This window comes from Stylophora pistillata, chromosome 8 (genome assembly GCF_964205215.1).
Source record: "Stylophora pistillata chromosome 8, jaStyPist1.2, whole genome shotgun sequence".
Lineage (NCBI taxonomy): Eukaryota > Metazoa > Cnidaria > Anthozoa > Scleractinia > Pocilloporidae > Stylophora > Stylophora pistillata.
In genome coordinates this window covers 18,857,288-18,877,866 of record NC_142526.1, presented here as the reverse complement: position 1 = coordinate 18,877,866, position 20,579 = coordinate 18,857,288, and the positions used below count along the sequence as shown (strand labels likewise).

Sequence of the window (20,579 nt, the reverse complement as noted above, 5' to 3'; positions counted from 1 at the left end):
GGACCGTAACGTATTTTATTAATCTTTCTTAGACTTTTTATTTGAGTATATGTCTTTCTTAGCTCGAAGTTGTCCGTCCTCGTGTACTACAATATTTTTCCTACTATTTATCGAGGTTTGGACTGTGAATCCCTTTGGATCCTTCTGGCGCGGCATCACTGTTGGCTCGAGGCCTTTTAACTTGTTATCTATATATATGTCAAAAACGTATCGGTACGAAAAGAAAATAACTGTCAGTTGGTCACCTTCGATAAGATAATGCGCGCCTTATATATATACATCGGTTAACTCTCTCTGACGTGTAGCGCCCACTGACAGTAGGGACCACAACCGCGAAGGCAAATTGGTAAATCGCTCTCTCTCTTTAACTTGGATATATCAACAAAGTTGAAGTGGTAAATTGGCCACCGTAACGATTACAAAAGCTGACGTTTCGAGCGTTAGTCCTTCGTCGGAGCGAATAGAGGAATTGTGGGTTGTGTGTGCTTTTAAAGGCAGAGAATGGAGCTACGTTATTGGTGGGAACATAGCAACAAGAAAAACCAGAATAAATCAGTGGAATGAAAAGCGTTCATTGATCCCTGTCTAAATCCCACAGGGATCAACGAACGCTTTTCATTCCACTAATTTATTCTTGTTTTTCTCGTTGCCATGTTCCCACCAATAACGGTTACAACCTGTTGCTACTCGTAAAACAGTACACGAGGTGTACTGTAACAGTAAATTAACTCAAACAACAACAAACATATGAAACATATGTATGAACTGCGGTTATGAGACGTATATGTGAACGATCCTTCGCAGTAAAGCACTATTTGAGCAATAGTGAAATTAATTTGATGGCCTGCTCCCAGTTGGCTTGTTAGCTCAATTGGTAGAGCGCTGCACTAGTATCGCAGAGGTCAGTGGTTCGAATCCCGTACAGGCCTGAAATTTTTTTCAGGTCTGATTTTCACTATTGCTCAAATAGTGCTTTACTGCGAAGGATCGTTCACATATACGTAAGTAAATTAACTGTTACGCAACACGCTTATGTTTTGCCGAATTAAGTAAGAGTCTCGCTGTCGGCGGCAAAGTGACCAGTTCATTACTGTTGTGCGCCATCTTCACACGTTCGACCGACTTCCCTCTAGAGACCCTGCCATTTTCATGCACATTTTTGGGTAATTCACCCATCGAAAATCTCGTCCCCTCCCAATTACCTATACGGTTTTTTTTGACTAAAATAAAGGTTCGTTTCATATTCTCCTTCAGTCACATTTTGAATGGTAGAAACGTTCCTAGGGAGGTCTTAAAGCTTTCCCCGATCCTCCAGCATCCCTTTTGATGATGTGGATCGGCGAAAGTTGCAAGACTTTTTATATTTATGATCAAGGCCCACGAAAACACCTCGTGTGCTGTTGTACGAGTAGCAACAGGTTGTAACCGATCTAAGGGAGTAAGTGCCTTGTTTAAGAATATATTACCATCATATCATGTCGTTAATTTAAAATATGATCTTATGGATTAAGAGATAACTTTCTGTATTGCAGAGGAGACGAATACACTTCGAAGCGGTAAAAAACGAATGCTGTAAATCAACTCAAACAGTTTTACCACAGCTTGGATTTCGAATACAGAAAAAGCCGGGATGAAATCATGGTCATTTTAAATGAGGAAGGCCGGAATTATGACGATAAACCAAAATTTTTTCTGCAGCTTAGGTCTCGGAGCTACTCAGAAGTTATTTCCTTCTACCTTAGGCCTTTCTCTATCCATACTTACAATTATAGGGAATTTTCTTTTCGTCTTTACTCTCCGAAAGGTGTCGTGCCATCGAAACTTTTGCTCAGCCCTTATCTTACATCCTCTTTACAGTGTTTACACTGGATTACTTTTTCTTGTTATTGGTTCAATATTTTGTGGAGTATCTTTGTCTACAGTAACTGCAATAAGAGTAGATAGCCTTCCTGCTAAGATACACTCAGCTTGTAACTGTGAGGAGAGTAAGGGTAAAGGCACTTGTTGTTACCCTTTGGGTCTTGTGCATTCCAAATGTTACGGTAATCTTTTACATTCTCGATATTGCTGGGGGCATCACTGGTACATTGATGATAATATATGTGATAATCTCCTCTCTCTGTTACACCAAAATTTATCGCACCCTTCGCCTTTCTCAAGCCTAAGTGCAAGACCAAAGTCATCAAGGACAACCGAGCGGGGAAGGAATGCAACTGAGCCAAGTGCAATACAAAAAGACAGTGTCCACCGCACAGTTTATTACTGACTTTTCTCTATTGAACATGTTTTTGTCCGACAGACAGTGGGCGTACCGAAAAGGTTTTTCCACGGAATTATTACTAATCCATTTGACAGAATTGTGGAGAAAAGAGGTGGACGCAGGAAAAGCGATTGCAGTGGCTTTTATTGATTTAATTTCAAGAAAGCTTTTGACTGTGTTCAACACTCACTTCTGATCAATAAGTTACAGCGGAACTTTGGAATTTCAGGATCTCTGCTCAATTGGCTGAACAGTTATCTCAGCGATAGGCATCAGTTTACGGTTGTTAATGGTGTTAAATCCGAGACATTACCAGTTCCTGTTGGTATTCCACAGGGATCGGTACTAGGACTGACGTTATTTACCTTATTTACTAACGATTTACTATCTTCTGTGAATTCTGGTGAAATATTTATGTGCGCGGATGATACAACTGTTTATTGTGTGGATGACAACGGGGATCATGCAGCTTATCAACTAAATAAGGCATTATCTGAATTATATGATTGGTGTCTTGCCAATAGGCTTACACTTCATCCGAAGCTATGCTGATATCTAAGACACGTATCATAGGCCCTATTTTACCTGTTACTATGGGAGACTTTTATGTTAATTGGGTTAAGAGATCGCGTTTATTAGGAGTAACTATCGATGAAAGTTTAACATGGTCACTAAATTTGATGAATGTTAAAAAGAGTTTCGCAGATAAGCTTAACTTATTAAGAAAATCAAGATTCTTACCCAAAAGTGTATTGGAGCAATTTATTTCAGTGTTATTTTTCCTGGCGTCACTTATATTATTGTAACGTGGACAAGCTGTTGTAATCTTGAGTTATTTGGGGCGATTGGAAAACTTCACAGCCGAGCGGCAAAGTTAATATATAATTTAAAGAAAGACACCTCCCATGACGACTCTCTTAAGATAGCAAAATGGAACTCCTTAGATTATATTTATAAGACCAAACTTTTTAAGGTAGTACACGGTGCGTACAAGGAATTACTACCAGAACAACTGTCCGAAAATATTATTGTTAAGAGGTCGAGTGGTGCGAAGTATTCGTTAAGGGGGTCAGATAATATTGTTATACCAAGATTTCAATCTCGCTATATAGAACGTTCAGTAACTCATGATAGAGGGGCTGTTCTTTGGAATACAATTACGTCTAGGAATGCAGACATTGTTCATGCTACACGAAAGAGCATAGATTCAAGATTAAGTAAGATCGTTGAATTTAAAGATTTTCATTTTAAGGTAACATCTGCCTCAACAGTTAATTTTTGTGATCAAGACTATGTTTATTTTTAATGATATCTTATGCAGATTATATCACATATATTGTACAAATTTTTATAATTATTAACTATTAGTAACGTTACTTTTATTTTGTATGTAAGTTAGTAATAGATATAGGTTTAAGGACTAGTTTAAATGCACGACCCCATAAGCGCGCAGCTTTAAACACTTATCGTGTTGAAATAAAGTTGATGTTTTTTTATGTTATGTGATGTTATCGGTAGATTGAACACATCTTTCCTCAAGTTTTCCTGGATTCTAACGTTAGCTCTGGTGTTGTCTAACTCGATTCTTAACCCATCCCTGTATTATTGGAAAGTGAAAGAAATGAGACGAGCCGTGAGGCACACGATAGGGAAGTTTTGTTGTTTTCCCAATGAGGAAACTTAGAAGCATCGTGACTTTAACATGGTGCGATATTAGTCCCACCGCAGGTAATTTGGGGTTTAACTGTCCACTGTAAGGTCGATCTCAGTGATCATACACTTTGAATTGCATGATACTATCATGTAGTTATGAACATTGCCATAAGCGTTATAATCTCCTCAAATGTGATTGGCGCATAAGCTACTATATTTTTTAATAATCATTCTGTAGAGTTGTAGTCAGAGAGTGCAATATTTAATCGAATAATCGGCTATAATCGGACAGTTAAAGCAGTGAAACCATCAATATCATATCGATGATTTCGCCGCTCAGCATGCAATAAATGATTTAGCGGAATATATTTGCAACACATCATGTCGTTAATTCATATAATATGATTTTATCGACGAAAAGATTACTTTCTGTACTTCAGAGGAGAAGAATAAACTTTGAGGCAATTGAAACGGGCCACTATTAAGCAACCCAAAATGCAACTCCAGAGCTTGGATGACGAATAAAGAAAAAGCCTGAATGTAATCATGGCGAATTTAACAAAGGATGGAAGTTCTACAACAATAAGCCAAGAGTTTTTCTGTACTGTAGGTCTCGGGCCGGGCCGAGTCCCACCTATCTAAGATTCCGACAGTCAACGAGCCTAAGAAGCTTTGTTTCTTCGTCATGTTTACATTCAAGAAGATCGAGGTAGTTAAAAACGATTTTCTAATGCAAGCAAGGAAAATGTTGGGACTCAAGAAAAAAAAAATCGACTTCCTTTGAGCAAAGACCAGACTGACCATTGCTTGTTTAACTTTTTTTTAAAACTGATAGCTTTAGGTCTTCGGCGTTACTGGAACCTTCGAAAATCGGGCCCCGGGCCCACAAGGTAGCAGTTTACCTCGGCAGAATTTAGGGGAACAATAGAGCAGGAATTCTCGGAAACAAGTATCCAAGTTTCTGAGAATTATGAGCGTAGATTGGCTTCCCTACTTCCCAAGAGCTTCTTCTGATTGAAGAGCATCTTTGCCTGATTTTTTTACGCTCGCTGAGGGAACTAGGCAATGGCGTTTATCAATAATTGATAGTCTATAGTTTTCTGTTTCACTCGTGATAAAATCCGTTCAAGATGGCAAGTTCCCCTAATGAGGAAACAGTTGATGAGTGCAGTTGATGAAGCAGCTGGTAAGTTGTACAGAATTAAAAATAAGCTGGGATCAATCCAGCACATGTAACACTGGCGCCAGCTTTCTCAAGTTCACTTAAATATTTTTATGTCCTTATTGTACTTATGATATTTGTTATAAGTAACCGAACCGTCTATCGTATCTACCGGAATCGAATCGGCGATGGACAAGATCACGCTCTCGTAAGCGAGCTTACGAGAGCTTTTATCTAATTAGCATAAAACTTGAGAAATGCAAATAATGCAGTAGTCCTAGTGTCTGTAATATTAATCAAGGAAGACCTATTGCGAACTAGAGGATAAAGTAATCTAATTATGAAATTTGTTTGTGATATTGTTATTTGTAATCTTGTGGTATATATGGTTGCTCTTATCTTCCTAAGTCAATACTTAATTTGTTATCCTTTATTACATACGTATCACAGACGTTGGAAATGTTTGACGAAATATTGTCAAATCTACCGACCATTTTCGTTACAAATTCAACAAACAGGCAACCACATCACTCCGACACCTTTCATGACTTCGGATGAAACAATTGGTCATATTCCTATTGCAAATGGCGGTATTTGTTAGCAAGTTTCTTGTACTTTTTAGGGCGGCTCACAAACAATTATAACTGAAGATGGTAGTTACAAGGCTGGCTATGGCCTCGAAGCACCATGTGCTTACATATTTTCTGGGGAAACGAATATGTCAATACTTTGGTACTGAAGGCGAGACCTGAGAATCTTGCAACTAGACTGTGGTCGCTTACGAAAGCGGTTGCACTGAGGAGGGCGTTGACTCTGCCATTTTAGGATAGTCCATTTGGATAACCCATCGGGGTAGTCTATGGACTGGGAGTCAATTGATGATGGACTGTCCATCACCAATTGCATCAACGTTCTATTCACTTTTTAAGCTTGATTAACTAAAGTCGACTAAAGCTCCGAGCCTCCGTAAATATGTAAATATCTGAAGGTCGCTCAGTGGGTGAAATCAAGAGAAAATAAGGAGGCTCGTGCATTGCGTGAGCTTGGGCTACTTTTGAGCCAACAAGCAGCCGTTAATTAGGTGTATTAAGAACGAACAAGTAGGCGTCAGGAACTTGTTTTAGTGAATGCTATTGCTGTTGATCAATTCAGGATTCAGTTTTATAGTCAATGCCAAATGAAGCAGAATTGTTCAATTTCTAGGTCGTTGTTAATGGCAAACCTGGAAAATATCAGATTATAAGGCGTGATCCGCTCTGGAAGATATATTGGGAGGAACGGTCATGGAGACAACTTTTCGATTCCACATTAGCATGTAGCATGATATTCAGCAGAGTTAACTTTGATTCCGTCACGGTAAAACAAGCTTTGGAGGGAATAGTGGTTAATTTCACTTCTAATGCCCCTACAGCGAGTGCTGACCTATCGAGGGGCTTGTTAGAACGCAAAATTTTGAGTTCTCTGACAAACTAACTGCAAATGCTATTTCGTGTTCTATTCGTCTTTGGCACCCATAACAGTCTACTAAGTCAGGTGCATAACTTCAATTTTATTATTGTTTAACTCAGTCTCCTCCTGTTTTTCACCAATCGCACTTTCTAAAAATACCTATTGGTGTGTTGGCAAGCTCTATCGAGAAACTTAACATTAAAATAAGTTCTTCCTTAATAACCTTCGCAGATGTTTACAGCTGTCTGAGCCGTTGCTTGCTCGATGATCCAGTTTTTAGTAATATAAGATATTCAGAGTGTAATTTTTGTTGATGGCACCATAGCTGCCTGGATGAAATCAAGAAGTTGCCCATTCATGCCTTGAAAATAGACAATTTTTCCATTTTTTTATATTGATATTTTCATTGGCTTGGCCGAACTAATCAAACTCTTCCGAAAATAAAGGAGAGGAAGCAGTTTTAAGGAAACAGCACCCCACTATTATTTGACCATTTTATTTGGTGTGGAATCATAAAATAGTTAGGGTGGAAGTTCTTCTAGTTTCAGTTCCCTTCTTTATATACATATATATATATATATATATATATATATATATATATATATATCAAGAAACGTACAGGTAAGAAAATAACTGAAAGGTTTGCACCTGTCATAATGCGTGCATCACTTACATCGGTTAAATCTTTCTGACGTGTGGCACTCAATAAAAGTAGAGACCTTAAGCAAACCCCAACGATGACGGGAAACTGAAGGCGAAGAGAAAAAAGACAAACACGAGATAATTGCGTTTGTTCGTTTGATAATTCGACCAAAGATCCATAATTTTTCCAAGTCTCCCTTTTTTTCATCTGTTGGTTTCCAAATTGGCGACTTGAGTGAAAATTTTTCATGCCAAATTTATTTTTCACTTACCATGGCGACCAAAACGAGCTGAAGAAAGTCAGTTCCTATTTGATTTCAAGTTGGATTCCCGAAAATTGTTGAGGTTTTGCCTGTTTGTGACCCACACCTGTGCTATATATGCGAAAGCAACTCTCAGTTTCCCGTACTTGGGGTACAAAATTACAACAGGAAACGAACAGAGAACAGGGAACATGAACAAGGATTATAAAAACTGCAGAGGAGGCGGAGCGTTTTGAAACATGTTGATCGTTATCACTTGTACTCCTATGAAATGAAAAAAAAAGAGGGCGGGGAACATAATACTAGAAACAATTGTATGGATGCAATCAACATGGAATTGGAAATTGCAACAGGAAATGAACATAGAAGGGGAAACATGAACAGGCTTTAGTATAATGAAGAGCTGCAGCATTTGATAAGTTTCTCGAGCACAAGCCGGAGCCGTTCAAAACAAATTATACAACAAGTTATTTCGCCAAACGCGATGCTGATTAAAGGTCACGAGATTGAATAATTTGCCAAGCGGTATCGAACAAGTCAAAATTGATATAACTTTCGCTCAAATAACTGGTTTGTCTCTATTAACAGAATTAGCCACACTCTTAATATCTTTGCAGATGTTTACAGCTGTCTGAGCTGTTGTTGCCGGAATAATTAACAATCATCCCATGTGTGCGCGTTGAGATGATAGGGGATGATAGCCGACGAGGCTAATCATCTCATATCCAACAGGCGCGAGTGTGGAAAACAAACGGAATGTTACAATGTACAAAATCAGTTTCGGTTTAACTCGTCTTCATGCCCACGCAAAGGGCTAATGACTCATAACCTAAGGCAATGAAAACTCTCGAGTTGCATTATCCAATGATCCAGTTTTTAATGATTCAAGCTATCGAAGTGTTATTTTTGTTGATTGCACCATAGCCGCCGGGGTGCAAAACAGGAAGTTTCCCATTCATACTTTGAAAACAGGCATTTTTTGCCGCTTTTGATATTTTCTTTAACTTGCTAACCAATCAAACAGCCTCTGTCAAGAGGAAGCAGTTTTAAGGGCGCAAAACCCAGCGATTATTTGACCATTGCATTTGGTCAGTAGGATCATAAAATAATTAGGGTGGAGCTTTCTTTATACATATCAAGAAACGTACAGGTAAGAAAGTAACTGAACGTTTTGCACCTGTCATAGTCTTAACTCTTTCTGAAGTGTGGCACTGACAGTAGAGACATAAGCAAACTACAACTATGACGGCAAACAGAAGGTGAAGAGGCATTTGTTCGTTTGATAATTCGACCAAGGATCCATAATTTTTCCAAGTCTCCCTTTTTTTTTTAATCTGTTGGTCACTAAATTGGCGACTTGTGTCGAAATTTTAGATGCCAAATGTATTGTTTCACCCACCATGACGACCAAAATGAACTGAGGTAAGTCAGTTCCTTTTTGATTTTAAGTTGGATTCCCGAAAATTTTCCCTTTTTGCCTTTTTGCCACCCACACATGTGGTATATCTGCGAGAACAACACAGTTTTCTATACTTGAAGCGGCAAGGCAAATTCTGGGAATTGGGAAAAATCCCAGTTGTGATATCGTTTTAAGTTATCAAGCTTAAGAGAGCAACTTGTACTTTGTGTTTGTGAAGTTCTTTACGACGTGATTACCATGGCCGCAGGCACCCGTGTCTGTCTAAAAATTTCTTCAAAAAGACTTTGATAGTAGTTTCTCGTGAGGACCATATATACTGTTGTGAATATGTAGTTTTTATTTTTATCGACAGCCATGAAAACACCTCGTGTGCTGTAGAACAAGAAGTAGCAGCTGAACTTGCAACCGATCCAAGCGTTAAAGTTCCATGTTTTGCGGCGAAATCACCAATGTTTAAGAATATATCATCATCATAGCATGTCGTCTAATAATAATATCATCTCATGGATTAAGAGATAACCTCCTTTATTTTAGAGGAGACGAAAAGACTTTGAGGAGGTAAAAACCGACTGCTGTAAACCAACCCAAACACTGTTCCAAGAGCTTAGATTGCGAATGAAGAAAAAACCTAGGTAAAGTCATGGTGAATTTAACCGAGGAACGAAATTGTACAACATCAAACCCAGAGGTATTCTACCGGCTTCATTTCTTGGAGCGGCTCAGGATAGATATCCCTTTCAGCCCTAAGTCTTCCTCTATCCATTTTTGCAATCGTAGGAAATTTTCTGATCATCATTAATCTCCGAAAGGTGTCGTGCCTTCATCCGCCCTCGAAAATTTTGCTCGGTTCTCTTGCGTGCACAGATCTGGCCGTGGGCCGCATTTCACATCCTTTTCACAGTTTTATCTTAATGTCTCCAGAGCACTCAACGGGTCGCTACTACTCTAGATTACTTTTTAATACGATTGGTTCAATATTCTGCGAGGTATCGCTGTGCACAATAACTGAAATAAGTGTGGACAGACTTCTTGCTCTGTTGTTGGGGCTGAGATACATATAGGTAGTAACTGTGAGGCGAGTAAGACTCTTCGTTACTACTTTTTGGGTCTTCGGCACTCTCATTGCAACAGTAGTCTTTTACATTTTACACATTGCTATGAGCATCGCTTGTGCAGCGTTGTTATTACGCTTAATTATCTCCTATTTCTACTACACCAAAATTTATCGCACCCTTCGTCTTTCTCAAGTCCAAGTGCAAGATCAAGCTCACCAAGGACAACAGAATGGAGAAGGAAATCAACAGAACAAAGCGAGATACAGAAAGACAGTGTCCACAACACTGTGAGTATAAATGGCATTATTGGCTTGTTATCTCCCTTATAGTTTAGTTGTTGGTTTTATTTCTATCTGTGGATTGAATACACCCTTCCTTAAATTCGCCTCGGTTCTTGCGATATCTCTGTTGTTATTTAACTCGACTCTTAACCCATTCCTGTATTGTTAGAAGATGAGAGAAACGAGACAGGCCATGAGGCACACGATCACACAGTTTTGTCGTTTACTACTCGGGAAACCTAGATGAAGTTAGTTTTGGCCCTGTTTAGTCTTGCACTTGAAGGAGACAATAATCCGCTGAGACAAACGTATTCCACTGCAAAATTAAGTTTTTGTGTAATTGTTTAAACGCAAATTATGACACTTCGAACTCTGTTTTAGTGCATCAGCAATATTGTAAACTCGAAAGCTGCAAAAGAATGTCAACAAATGAATCATATAACAGTCGCTAGACATTTTAATTTACCTAATCACTCTAAGCAACATATGGCAATCTGCGGTCTTTCCTTGCACTTAGGTGGCACGGAAAGCCGTAAAAATCTTGAACAAAAGCTCATCTTTCAAACCGGCAGTCTAAATCCCACAGGGATCAACGAACGCTTTTCATTCCACTAATTTATTCATGTTTTTCTCGTTGCCATGCTCCCACCAATAACGTAGCTCCATTTCTGCCTTTAAAAAAAGCACACACAACCCACAATTCCTCTATTCGCTCCGACGAAGGGCTAACGCTCGAAACGTCAGCTTTTATAATCATTACGGTGGCCAATTTACCATTTCAACTTTGTTGATATATCCAAATTATTTCGTTACTCCCACCGACGCAGCCCCAAACAGTTTCTTTCGAAACTATCAGCCTTGAATCATATAACGGCTGTTTAATCAGGATTTTTTCAACGAGATAACCGTGGTAGTTGTCAAATATCACTGTAACTTTTTGCTTGTGTCACCACAAGATTTACCCGATCCTCACATAAGACGCAGTGAGATTGTTAGGATCTCCCCTCATTGGCAGTTAGTTGGTCGTCATTTTTTATAGTCCCCCTTTTTACTTTGTTAGCGACAACTGGTCCCCCCTCCTTCCCCCTGAAAAGCCACTGATGCCCCCATTAGCCCTCCCCCCCGGCAATAATTATGACGGGGCCTTAAGAAGAGTGCTGGAGCGAGAAAGGAACAGGAAAACAAGAACATGAACGTGAAAAAGTGACACGGAACAAATAAGAAAGAACAAAGAATCTGCGAAACGCCCTGAAATAGACCTTAGGAATAGTGAATGAAGGAAACCAAAGTTGTATTCCTTTGGGAAAGATGAAAACCCTTTCTTTCATAAAGGAGGGGGATACCCCTAAAGAACACGCTTCCATTATGATGAACCTACCAAGAAAAAAATTGCAACAAGAAATGAACAGAGAACAGGGAACACGAACAAGGTCTAGTATAATAGAGAACTGGGGCGGTTGATAAGCTTCTCGAACACAAGCCGGAGCCGTTCAAAAAAATTATACAACACATTATTTCGCCAAGCGCGATAATGATAAAAGATTGAATAATTTGCCAATAATTTCGCTCAAATAACCGGTTTGTCTCTATCAACAGAATTAACTGCAACTAATATCTTGGCAGATGTTTACAGCTGTCTGAGCTGTTCTTGCCGGAGTAATTGACAATCATCCCACGAGTGCGCGTTGAGATGAGAGGAGATGATAGATAGCTGACGAGCCTCTTAGGGCCGAGTTGGCCATAATCATCTCATGTTCAACAACCGCGAGTGTGGAAAATAAACGGAATGTTACGATGTACAAAAACACTTTCAGTTTAACTCGTCTTCATGCCCACGCAAAGGTATAATGACTCATAACCTAAGGCAAGGGAAACAATGAGTTACGTTAATCAATGATTCAGTGTTTAATAATTCAAGCTATCGAAGTGTAATTTGTGTTGATGGCACCATAGCCGCCGGGGTGCAAAACAAGAAGTTTCCCCTTCTTGCCTTGAAAATAGGCATTTTTGTCATTTTTGATATCATCTTCATTAACTTGCTAACCGAACAGTCTCTACCGAAAATAAAGGAGAGGAAACAGTTTTAAGGACGCAGCACCCAGCTATTATTTGACCATTTTATTTGGTGTAGGATCATAAAATAATAAGGGTGGACGTTCTCTTCAGTTCCTTTCTATATATATACATCAAGAAACGTACAGGTAAGAAAATAACTGAAAGTTTTGCACCTGTCATAATGCGCGCATCATTTACACTGGTTAACTCTTTCTGGCGTGTGGCACTAACTGACAGTAGAGACCTTGAGCAAAGCACAACGGTGACGGCAAAGAGAACGCGATTAAACTAAAGGAGACACTGACGTTTGTTCGTTTTATAATTCAAGCAAAGATCCCTAACTTTTCAAAGTCTTCCATTATTTTGATCTGTTGGTCGCCAATTGGTCGCCAATATTTTAGATGCCAAATTTTACCTTTTACTCGTCAAAATGGTCGCAGCCTGGAGTATGGAAAAGGTGTTTTTCCCACCTACCTTGATCAACCATAGACACTAGATAAAGGCTGATAGTTTCGAAAGAAACTGTTTGGGGCTGCGTCGGTGGGAGTAACGAAATAATTTGGATATATCAACAAAGTTGAAGTGGTAAATTGGCCACCGTAACGATTACAAAAGCTGACGTTTCGAGCGTTAGCCCTTCGCTCCGAGAAGTTGTTATTTAATTCGACTCTAAAACCCATTTCTGTATTGTTGGAAGATGAGAGAAATAAGACAGGCCATGAGGCACACGATCAGACAGTCAGTTTTGTCGTTTCCGTTCTCAGGAAACCCAGACTAAGTAAGATAAGGCCCTGGTTAGTTTTGTATTTGAAGGAAGCGATAATCGGCTGAGACAAAGTTATTCCGTTGCAAACAAGAAAATTGGCGATGTTTGTGTAACTGTTTAAACGCAACTTTTGACGCTTCGAACGCTGTTCTAGCAAGAGAATGTCAGTAAATGAGTCATTTAACGGCTGTTTATCAGTGTTTTTTTTTTCAAAAAGATAACCGTGGTAGTTGTCAAATATCACTGTAATTGTTTGGTTGTGTCACCACAAGATTGACCTGATCATCACATAAGACGTTGGGATATTGTTGAGATTTCCCCTCATTGACAGTTAGTTTGCCGTCATTCTCTATAGTCCCCCTTTATACTTTGTTGGCAAGAAATGATCCCTCCAATAAATTATATCTTGCGTTGATTTTATTTACTGAAGGCACTCATGATGATCCATCAGACACTGAACTCTTTATTTTAGAATGTTATAGATGTAAAAGAGGGTAAAACTAGAACTTATATCAGAACTATTGTTTAGAACTCAGTTAGCGCCTTTCACTTGCTGCACTTCCAAATCACTCCAGTCTGTTTTTCACTAATCGCACTTTCTAAAAACACTTATTGCTGTCGTTGGCAAGCTCTCTCGAAGAAGTTAAAATTGAAATAGCCTTCCTCTCTAATAACCTTCGTAGATGTTTACAGCTGTCTGAGACTTTGTTTGCTCAATGATGCAGTCTTAATAATTTAAGATATGCAAAGTGTAATTTGTGTTTATGGCACCATAGCCGCCGGGGTGCAAAACAAGAAGTTTCCCATTCATGCCTTGAAAATAGGCATTTTTGATATTATTTTCATCTTGCTATCCAATAAAACTCTTTACCAAAAACAAAGGAGAGGAAACAGTTTTAAGTACACAGCAGCCAGCTATTATTTGACCATTTTATTTGGTGTGGGATCGTAAAACAATTAGGGTGGAAGTTTTGCTCCTGTCATAATGTGCGTATCATTTACATTGGTTAACTCCGACTTGTGGTACTCACTGACCTTAAGCAAACCACAATGGCGACGGCAAAGAGAACGCGAAAAGACTAAAAATTTATTAAATGAGAAAAATAAGACAAATACAGGTTTTACTGGCGTTTTTACGATTGATAATTTGACTGCAGATCGACAATTTTCCAAGTCTCCTTTTTTTTTTAAATGTTGGTCGCCAATTGGCGACTTTCGTCTAAATTTTAGTCGCCAAATATAATTTTCACTTACCATGGCGACCAAAATGGTCGCAGCTCGGCGTGCTGAAAAGGTGCTTTTTACCATTAACCTCGATCAACCACAAACAATGGAAATTGGAAAAATCGCTCATTCTTCGCAGCCTTGTGCAAGGATGCTCTTCTCTGCGTCATCCCTTGACTTAGATGGCTCCTAAAATATCATTATGTTCATGCTTATGATATCAATGCTTCTCTTTTATTTTGCAACTGACACAGTTAAAGGAATTAAAGTCAGTTCCTACGAGATTTTAAGTTTGATTTAATAGTTTTGGGTGATATATCTGTGAAAGCAACTCTCAGTTTTCTGTACTTCCAACGGTAAGGTATAAGGTAGGAATGGGAAAATTCCTAGTTGGAATGTTGTATTTAGCTATCAAGAGAGCAGCAATTTGCTTTGTGTTTTTGAAGTTCTTTACGATGTCTATATATTTTACTTAACATAGTAACGTAATGAACACTACGTCTCATGTTTCTCCTACACGTCTTTCGTGTTCTAGCCGCTTCCTGCCTGCTTTACAACGGAACAGAGCACAGTGAAGGTTTCTCTATTGGTTCAAACTATGAATAGTGGTGTCTTGTGAGGACCATATAGACTGTTGTAGATATACAGTTTTATGTTTATTAACATCCATTAAAACTCCTCTTGTTCTGTAGCATGAATAGTCGCAGCTGAGCTTGAAACCGATCCAAGCAAAAAGTTCCATGCTTGGCGGGGAATTCGTCAATGTTTAGGAATGTATTACCATCATACCATGTCGTTAATTTAAAATATAATCTTAGGGATTAAGAGATAACTTTCTTTATTTCAGAAGAGACGAACTGACTTTGAAGAGGTAAAAACCGACTGCTGCAAATCAACCCAAATAGTGTTCCTAGAGCTGGGATTTCAATGATAGAGAAAAAAGCGTGAATAAAATCATGGCGAATTTAACTGAGGATGGAAATTATACGACAACAAGCCCAGAGGTTTCCTGCATTATTGCTCTCGGAGCAGCTCAGAGGATATTTCTTTTAGCTACAAATATTCCGCTATCCATAGTTGCATTTGTAGGAAATTTTCTGATCATCGTTACTCTTCGTAAGGTGTCGTGCCTTCATCCGCCCTCAAAACTATTGCTCGGTTGTCTTGCGGGCACAGATCTGGGCGTGGGCCTCAATTCACAACCTCTTTTCATTGTTTTCTTCATGTCTTCAGAGCATTCAAAGGGTTGTTACTACTCATCATTACTTTTAAATACTATTGGTTCAATATTCATCTCGGTATCGCTGTTGACAATGACAGCAATAAGTGTAGACAGACTTCTTGCTCTGTTGTTGGGGCTAAGATACAGACAGGTAGTAACTGTGAGGCGAGTAAGACTTCTCGTTTTTACTTTTTGGGTCCTCAGCACTCTCAATGCAACAGTATTCCTTTACAGTATACACATTGCTATCAGCATCACTTGTGCAGCGTTGTTATTATGCTTAATGATCTCCTCTTTCTGTTACACCAAAATTTATCGGACCCTTCGCCTTTCTGAAGCCCAAGTGCAAGATCAAGGTCCCAAGGGAAAACAGAATGGAGAAGGGATTCAACTGAACAAAGCGAGATACAGAAAGACAGTGTCCACAGCACTGTGGTTACAGATGGCATTATTTGCTTGTTGTCTTCCTTATGGTTTAGTTTATGGTTTTATTCTTATCAGTGGAATTAATACACATTTCCTTAAATTCGTCTCGTATCTTGCGTTTTCTTTGTTGCTGTTTAACTCGACTCTAAACCCATTCCTGTATTGTTGGAAGATGAGAGAGATGAGACAGGCCGTGAAGCACACGATCAGACGGTTTTTTCGTTTACTTACTCAGGAAACCTAGATTAAGTTAGTTTTGGCCCTGCTTAGTCTTGCACTTGAAGGAGACAATAATCGGCTGAGACAAACGTATTCCATTGCAAAATTAAATTTTTATGTATTTGTTTAAACGCAAATTATGACACTTCGAACTCTGTTTTAATACATCAGAAAGTGTAAACTCGAAAGCTGCTAAAGAATGTCAATAAATCAATCCTATAACGGCTGTTTAATGAGCATTTTTTCAACGAGATAGCCGTGGTAGTTGTCAAATTTCACTGTAATTTTTTGTTTGTTTCACCACAAAATTGACCTGATCCTCACATAAGACGTTGTGATATTGTTATGATCTCCCCTCATTGGCAGTTAGTTGACCGTCATTTTCTATAGTGCCCCTTTGTACTTGATAATCTATCAAATACTGAGTTCTTTAGGACTGCACTAGATGTCAGAGAGGAAAAAACTAGAACTTATATAAGAACGCGTACGATTATTGTTTAGAACTGTTTAGGGCCTTTCACTTGCAGCTTTTCCAAATCATTCCAGTCTGTTTTTCACTAATCGCACTTTCTAAAAATACCTATTGGTGTGTTGACAAGCTCTATCGAGAAAATTAAAATTAAAATAAGTTCCTCTTTAATAACCGTCGCAGATGTTCACAGCTGTCTGAGCCGTTGCTGGCTCGATGATCCAGTTTTTAATAATATAAGATATTCAAAGTGTAATTTGTGTAGCCGGATGGCACCATGGCTGCCTGGATGAAAACAAGAAGTTGCCCATTCATGCCTTGAAAATAGACAATTTTTCCATTTTTTGATATTGATATAATCATTGGCTTGGTAACTAATCAAACTCTTCCGAAAATAAAGGAGAGGAAACAGTTTTAACGAAACAGCACCCCACTATTATTTGACCATTTTATTTGGTGCGGAATCAGAAAATAATTAGGGTGGAAGTTCTTCTGGTTTCAGTTCCCTTCTTTATATATATCAAGAAACGTACAGGTAAGAAAATAACTGAAAGGTTTCCATCTGACATAATGTGTGCATCATTTAAATCGGTTAAATCTTTCTGACGTGTGGCACTCAATAACAGTAGAGACCTTAAGCAAACCCCAACGATGACGGGAAACAGAAGGCGAAGAGGAAAAAAGACAAACACAGGAGATAATGGCGTTTGTTCGTTTGATAATTCGACCAAAGATCCATAATTTTTCCAAGTCTCCCTTTTTTTCATCTGTTGGTTTCCAAATTGGCGACTTGAGTGAAAATTTTTCATGCCAAATATATTTTTCACTTGCCATGGCGACTAAAACGAGCTGAAGAAAGTCAGTTCCTATTTGATTTCAAGTTGGATTCCCGAAAATTTTTGAGGTTTTGCCTGTTTGTGACCCACACCTGTGCTATATATGCGAAAGCAGCTCTCAGTTTCCTGTACTTTAAGCGGTAAAAAAACCCAGTTGCAATGTTATATTTAGTTATCAAGAGAGCAATATTTATTTTGTGTTTGTTAGGTTTTTTCTGACGAGATAATCATGGAGGCACCTTTGTCACCCGTCAGAGGCCCGGGGAATGAGAATGAGAGGATCATATTACGAACAATGCAAATTGGAAGAATCGCTCTCTGTCTATTACCTTGCAGCAAAGAGACGCCACCAACTGATTGACTTTTCCTAACTATATCTCGACGAAGAATAGATAGGGATGAGGGGTCGATGATGATGCTGTAGATCGGTGAAAGCTGCATGACTTGTATTTCATCAGTTCTTTCTAAAATTTTCACAGTTTAAAAAAATTTATTAAAAAAAATTGGCCTCAATACAAGTTATTACACGATAAGGTTTCTTGTGAGTACCATATATACTGTTGTGAGTATGTAGTTTTTCTATTTATTGACAGCCATGAAAACAGCTTGAGTTCTGTAGCACGAATAGTCACAGCTGAGCTTGCAACCGATCCAAGCGATAAAGTTCCATGTTTGGCGGGGAAATCTCCAATGTTTAGGAATATATTACCACCATATCATGTCGTTAATTTATAATATAATCTTGTCGTTAAAAGATAACTTTCTTTATTATCCAACAACACTCTGCAGAGTACAAATAATTCCCAAGACGAGTACAAATATCGGTATTTGTACTCCAGAGAACGGTTAGACAGGTTTTCTCCCATCGCGCAAGCGACGAATTGGATTGAAGTTACAAAAAAAAGTGGTGGACATTTTAAGTTATTTTTTTGAGGACAAAGAGTCGGAATGGCCGGAGAATATTGACCCAAGTTTATCAGATAAATCGAACGAAGAAAAGCAGTTAATGAAGAAAATAGAAACAGGAACACGACAACGCGACAATCCTGTTCCACTTCGCATACTTCTCTCACGAACTTCCCGTAAATAAATATCCGCGAAATTCGCCCACACTGAAATAACAATTTAGCGAGTTGGATAATAAATAAATTATTAGACGTTTTGGTGTGTCGTATCGCTTAGTATTTTTATTCGTTATTTGTATTTTGACGGCTCAACTTGTGAAAATACTCAGCGATGCGATACTATACAACAAAACGTCTCGTATGATAAATTTCTTTCTGAAGAGACAAATAGACTTTGAAGAGGTAACAACTGACTGCTGTAAATCAATTCAAACAGTTCTGCTAGAGCCTGGATTGAGAGTAAAGAAAGAGCCTGGATAAAATCATGGCGAATTTAACTGAGGATGTAAATTATACACAACAAGTCCAGAGTTTTTCTGCATTTATGGTCGCGGATAGAGGCCGGTAGTAACTGGCAGTTAGTAACTGTGAGGCGAGTAAGACTTGTCGTTTTTACTTTTTGGGTCTTCAGCAATACCAATGCAGCAGTATTCTTTTACAGTCGACATATTGCTACAAGCATAGCCTGTCAGAGCGTTTTTATTATGCTTAATGATCTCTTTGTGCTACACCAAAATTTATCGCACTCTTCGCCTTTCTCAACTGAAGCCCAAGTGCAAGATGAAGCTCAACAAGCACAACAGAATGGAGAACGAATTAACTAAACAAAGCGAGATACAGAAAGACAGTGTTCACAACATTGTGGGTACAAATGTCATTACTGGCTTGTTATCCCCCTTATGCTTTAGTTGTTAGTTTTATTTCTGTGATGCTCAGTGGATCGAATACACCGACCCTTAACTTCTCCTGGGTTCATACGATATCTCTGTTGTTATTTAATTCGACGCTAAACCCATTCCTGTGTTTTTGGAAGATGAGAGAAATAAGTCAAGTCATGAAGCGCACGATGAGACAGACAGTTTTGTCGTTTCCCTTTTCAGGAAACCTAGACTAAGTAAGATAAGGCCCCTGTTTAGTACTTGAAGGGAGCGATAATCGGTTGAGACAAAGTTATTCCGTTACAAAATCAAATGTCTGTGTACTTGTTTAAACGCAAATTATGACGCTTCGAACGCTGTTTTAGTGCATCAGCAATTGTAAACTCGAAAGCTGCTAAAGAATGTCAATAAATGAATCATACAACGGCTGTTTAATCAGCATTTTTTCAACAAGATAACCGTGGTCAAATAGCACTGAAATTATTGTGTGGTTGTCCCCACAAAATTGACCTGATCCTCACATAAGATGCTGTGTTATTGATATGATCTCCCATCATTGGCAGTTAGTTGACCGTCATTTTCTATAGTGCCCCTTTATACTTTGTTGGCGACAACCATTCCCCCCCCTGAAAGCCACTGATGCCCCCACCAGCACTTCCCCCTTCGGCGATAAATTAGGACTGGGCTTGAAGAAAGAGTACGGGACCGAGGAAGGAAAAGGAAAACAAAAACATGAACGTGAAAAAAGTGACACGGAGAAACAAAGAATCTACCAAACGCACTGACGTAGGCTTTAGAAAGAACAAATGAAGGAAACTAAAGTTGTATTCCTTTGGGAAAGACCAGCACCGTTTATGACAAATTATATCTTGCGTTGAATTTAACAAATGGTAAACACCACAGCGTACACTATTGAGTTATGGATGCACGCGGGAGGTTGCTAAGCACGAAAGAAGCGTAAGAGTCGCTCGAGGCGATAGCCGAGAGCGACTCTAGCTTCTTGATATATCAACTTTGTTGATATATCCAAATTATTTCGTTACTCCCACCGACGCAGCCCCAAACAGTTTCTTTCAAAACTATCAGCCTTTATTCATTTGTCTTTAAGTACCTCACGTCTATCCTCCTCAAATTGGGCAGTGGCTTGGTTGATTGTGTGGCGCCAGGTACCACGGTCGGTAGCCAGGTTAGACCACTTTTTGTGGTTGACATTGCGGGTGCTGAGTGACTTCTTTAGGCCGTCCTTGAACCTCTTCTTTGGAGCCCCTCTCTCACGATGTCCGGCTGAGAGTTCATCGTACATGACAATCTTAGGTAGGCGGTGGTCTTCCTTTCGGGAAACTTGACCAGCCTATCGGAGCTGGTGCTTCAGGATCGTGGCTTCAAAACTGGGA

The 20,579-nt window shown here is 39.0% G+C and overlaps 1 protein-coding gene, 1 long non-coding RNA gene and 1 pseudogene across 2 annotated transcripts; all 3 read left to right on the top strand.

Moving 5' to 3' along the window:
* Positions 1-8,810: 8,810 nt before the first annotated feature.
* LOC148725333 (trace amine-associated receptor 9-like) lies at positions 8,811-10,432 on the top strand (annotated as a pseudogene).
* Positions 10,433-12,126: 1,694 nt separating this feature from the next.
* Positions 12,127-16,350, top strand: LOC111329215 (melanocortin receptor 4-like). Its single transcript, XM_088731921.1, has 2 exons — positions 12,127-12,386; positions 15,078-16,350. Exon 2 carries the CDS (start codon positions 15,187-15,189, stop codon positions 16,120-16,122), a length of 936 nt encoding a protein of 311 aa, XP_088588047.1. The 5' UTR covers positions 12,127-12,386; positions 15,078-15,186; the 3' UTR covers positions 16,123-16,350.
* A 489-nt stretch (positions 16,351-16,839) lies between these two features.
* Positions 16,840-19,613, top strand: LOC148725332 (uncharacterized). The gene is made up of 2 exons (XR_015990336.1): positions 16,840-17,101; positions 17,611-19,613. It is a non-coding gene; the product is annotated as an uncharacterized LOC148725332 (long non-coding RNA).
* The last annotated feature ends 966 nt before the right edge of the window (positions 19,614-20,579 follow it).

What these genes read in the sequence shown, in the direction of transcription:
- LOC111329215 (XM_088731921.1), top strand. Translation starts at nt 15,187, where the DNA reads ATGGCGAATTTAACTGAGGATGGAAATTATACGACAACAAGCCCAGAG.